General features: G+C 40.2%; 1 protein-coding gene across 1 annotated transcript in view; it reads left to right on the top strand.

The window, feature by feature from the left end:
* The window catches only part of LOC111864489 (ectopic P granules protein 5 homolog), a gene marked incomplete in the record, with an annotated part of 113,296 nt that overhangs the window by 38,284 nt on the left and 70,879 nt on the right, over positions 1 to 4,133 (top strand). Inside the window, 1 exon segment of the mRNA XM_033751461.1 lies at positions 2,239 to 2,478. Within this exon segment, the coding sequence (XP_033607352.1) occupies positions 2,239 to 2,478 (240 nt within the window).

The raw sequence follows: 4,133 nt of genomic DNA, 5'->3' as shown, positions 1-4,133 counted from the left end.
GGAGCCATTCAGCAGGAAAAGTGATGGCAACATTCTTCAGGGACTGGCGGGGGGTTATCCATGTAGACTTTCTGACAGATGCCAGAACAGTCAATGCAGCTTATTACTCAGACCTCCTGGCAACAGACATGAAGGAAAAGTTCGGATCCAAGCGGAAGACAGGTGGAAAGCGGGTAACCTACCTTCAAGACAATGCAGGCCCCCATATGGCCAAAACAATGGAAACCCTCCGGAAACTGAAATGGAACCTTCTGACACATCCACCGTACAGTCCCGATTTGGCCCCAAGTGACTTCTACCTGTTCGGAAGGCTAAAATCAGACTTGCAAGGCATGCGGTTTGTGGACAACAACGCCGTCATCCAGACTGTTCGGAAGTGGATATGCCTCCAACCACAAGCCTTTTTTGAAAAGAGCATCAGGATGCTTCCAGAACGTTGGAAGAAATGTGTTGACTCCGGAGGGGAGTACGTTGAAGACTGACATGTGCAAGTAAGTGTTTGGCAATTATGTTTTTTTTTTTATATATCAGTCCTGGTCATATATGAACCACCTTGTATTTACTGTGTGAGAAACTCTGGGTCACATAGAATACAGAGTTATCAGCATACCAGTGAACTCCACAGATATTCAGTAGAGTAAAATTTAATCCTTGTATTTTCCATGCAGTCAGTCTGTTTAAAGTTATTGTGCTGATAGGTACACCTGCAGGGTATGTCATACCTTGGGTAGGTTCCTTATGAAAGAGAAGTCCTGTGCGCTTAAGTTTGAATTTTCTGCCAATGTATGAGTATGGTATGTGGTAGCATAGTTGGTTGAGGCACTATGCCACAAGCTGGAAGGTCACAGGTTCGAATCCCGATGAGGTGGATTTTTTCAATTTACCAAATCCTTCCAGCCACACTATGGCCATCAGGTTAACTTAGCCTCTAACCAGGAATCTTCCTTGAGGGTAAAGGGCGGCTAGCACATAAGGCTGACAACCTTACCGCCATCTGTTAACTGATTGTCTAGATAAAATGTGGGCGCCTCAACGTCTAACAACCCTATGGGCCTTCATGGCCTGTTACAGGGATAGTTTTGCCTTTTTTTTTACCTCGCCAGTGTATGAATACCAGAAGTATGTTGAAATTAGAATCTTATAACATTCAAATGACAGTGTAACAGTTTGCTTCACTAACTGATTGTGGCTCACATTTATTCCCAGACTAGATGGGATATATTTGCTGAATGGCATTAGGACCAAGATGATGCGAGGTCAACCATCTGGCAGTAACAAACTTTTTTCTTTCTAATAGTGAAGCAAATGCCAGTACTATACCAACAGATATACAAACATACCTCATGCTATCCAAATATTCCTTTCTATCTGTTATGAAGAATGTTTGTATTACCATTAAAGCACAATACATACCAGTTTCTCCCCTTTATGCTTCATATGAAGTGTGTGTGAGTAATGCTTCTGAGTTCTTTGAAATACTCATGAAGCTCTGATTTCTACCTGCTTTATGCGATTTCTTGCTTGACTTACTCTTAGACCCTGAAAATGGAGGCAACATTTACTCTGAAATTTCAGTTTACTTTGAGCAGACTGCATGGCATTATAATCCAGAAGGTAGACCTCCTCATTTGAAAATATTATATATGTGCATCCTGTTGCATTGGTGTGTCAGTCAATCACCTCTGTCTTTAATGCAACTTAAAGCTGTTCACAGTCTCCCTTTAATTTAAAATAACATTAAAATCACATAAATTGCTGCATTTTTTGACCTTACTTGGCCATCTTTAGGCAATTGTATGCTTTCAGAAAATGTGCACTGCACTAGATCATGAGTCAATATATTTTCAAGCTGTTGCATATCGTTGTTCATACTAAAATATGTTTGTTTGAGAATAAAACACTCTCTCCATTCCACGCTGTTTTCCTTTTTTTGGCTTCTGTGTCCTTGCTCCCTTCATATATATGTTCTCACTAGTCAGGAAACAGCATGGAAATATATTAACTTACAATCTAGTGCAATGAAATGGTTTCAACAAGTGAACAGTTGCCTTAAGATTGCCAAGTAAGGCCGAAACATGTAGCAGTTGATGCGATTTCGATGTTATTTTAAATTAAACGGAGATTGTCAACAGTTTTATGTTGAATTAAAGACAGAGGTTAGTGGGTGGCTCTTCATTTTGAAAGTGTGATACATTAGTATAAATGTCCAGTGAGATCAAAATGTTTATCATGTTTCAGAACGTGACAGGATCCAAGCATGGAGGTGCTATTTCATCTTTCATTAGTTGGGTTGCATCAGGTTCAGCTCATGCAGTGTCTTTACTTCCACGAGCTTCCAGCCCTGAGAGTCCTTGGTTTGCATATTTTGTGCTTGAAATGGAGCAAGAATTAATTGAAGAGAGAACAGGACTCTGGAGGGAAGTTCTCCGGGAGTTGGCAGTTGCAAGTGGGAAAGCAAATGTTGATCAAGCAGTCAAGGTAAACAAATGGTATAATGTGAATGAAGCACTTAATATAAACAACACCATCTGTAACCACTTATACCCTTGAGGTCAGTTTTCTTTTGACAGCAGTGCCACTGTTTATTCACTGCTCTTACCTCCTCATTTGTCTTACCTGCTCTGCACTGAATTGAGAACTGGGGGGAAAAAAACTGACAACTCAGTTATTACTAACTAGCTGAATCACTGAGCTCTGCACTGCATTGAATGTCAGTCTGTACTCCATTGCACTGCACTGAACTGACCTGAACTGAACCAAACTGAAGTCAGAAAAACACTTCATTTCCTTCTGTCACCCCTCCCTTCACACATACATCACCCCTAGGCCGACATCTAGAATATTCACAGGTGACTTAAGTATTCTTTATTAGCCAATTGGTTTCCCAAACATTCCAGATACAAGAAGAAGCATTCACAGCCCAGGTGACACAATCCCACAATACTTTGTCCCTATGATGGTATATACAGTTCTTACAAGTAGCCGTGAAAGGCTGAGACTGGATGATTTAAACTGGTGAAATGCTGCAGTCATCTGTGCTTAAACTTAACTGTTTGCAGATTTTGGTGCTATAAATTAATTTGGTGAGTTCTAGAACTTTATGAGAAGAGTTATTACTCCAGCCACCAATGGAAGACATGTTAAGTGCCACATTTAGAAAAAAGGTAAAGCTATCCCTGTAACAGGCCATGGAGGACCATAGGACTCTCAGACATTAAGGCTTCCGTATTTTCTGAACAATCAGTTCACAGATATGAGTGAGGTCAGCCCTGTATGCTGGCCGCCATTTATGCCCAGGAGGATTCCCAATACTCACTTTCTGTTAGAGGCTGAGTCGATCCCAGGACCATAGTGCAGCTGGAAGGATTGGTCAATTGAAAAATTGAGTGACCACATCAGAAATCGAACGTGTGACCTTCCAGCTTGTAGCATAGTGCCTCAACCATCTGCGCTATCACGTGACCTCCGTTAATTGCCCCATTTGCTAGTTATAATAATCATTTTACATTTCTCTGTATAGAAAGCAGTTCATAATTTGAAAATCCCAACGTTATCAGCAGCCAGCCTTTCTATCTACCGATGGTCACAGCAAGCTTTGGACACTCCACTTGATCATCCACTTCTTCCTCTTCTGTGGCAGAAATTCTTCACTCTTTTTCTAGCAAGAGTACCATCAGCATCAGGGTAATTATCCAGTATATTTATTTATTTATTTATTTATTTATTACTTTAATACAGTAAACAGAAAATGTTCCACTCAACAAAATATTTTTCATCTTAGTTCCAGCTCCATATGCAAACTAACCAATACATGACATTTGATATTTTCACAGCAGTAGATATTCATGTTGTGACCTTCTGGTTTATGACTCCATGTAATATGGTAAGTGGACCTGTTTACAAGACTATAAGTTTTCATAACTCAGAAGGTCACAAATTTCTTTAGTTCACCTTTTTCTTAATATATAATGATGTTGTAATGGTTGTGTGTGAATTTATGGTAACAGAACACTGATCTGGTTGCAGGTACAGATGTGGCAAAATACATCCAACCTTCATTACTGTTACAAATAAAAATGTGGGTTGGAAAGCCAGTGGAGGTACAGGGAGGGAGGGAAATCCAAGTGAGAGCA

This window comes from Cryptotermes secundus, unplaced genomic scaffold, assembly GCF_002891405.2.
Source record: "Cryptotermes secundus unplaced genomic scaffold, Csec_1.0 scaffold854, whole genome shotgun sequence".
Taxonomy (NCBI): Eukaryota; Metazoa; Arthropoda; class Insecta; order Blattodea; family Kalotermitidae; genus Cryptotermes; species Cryptotermes secundus.
The sequence above is the reverse complement of the archived record's forward strand: the minus strand, read 5'-3'. Positions and strand labels throughout refer to the sequence as shown.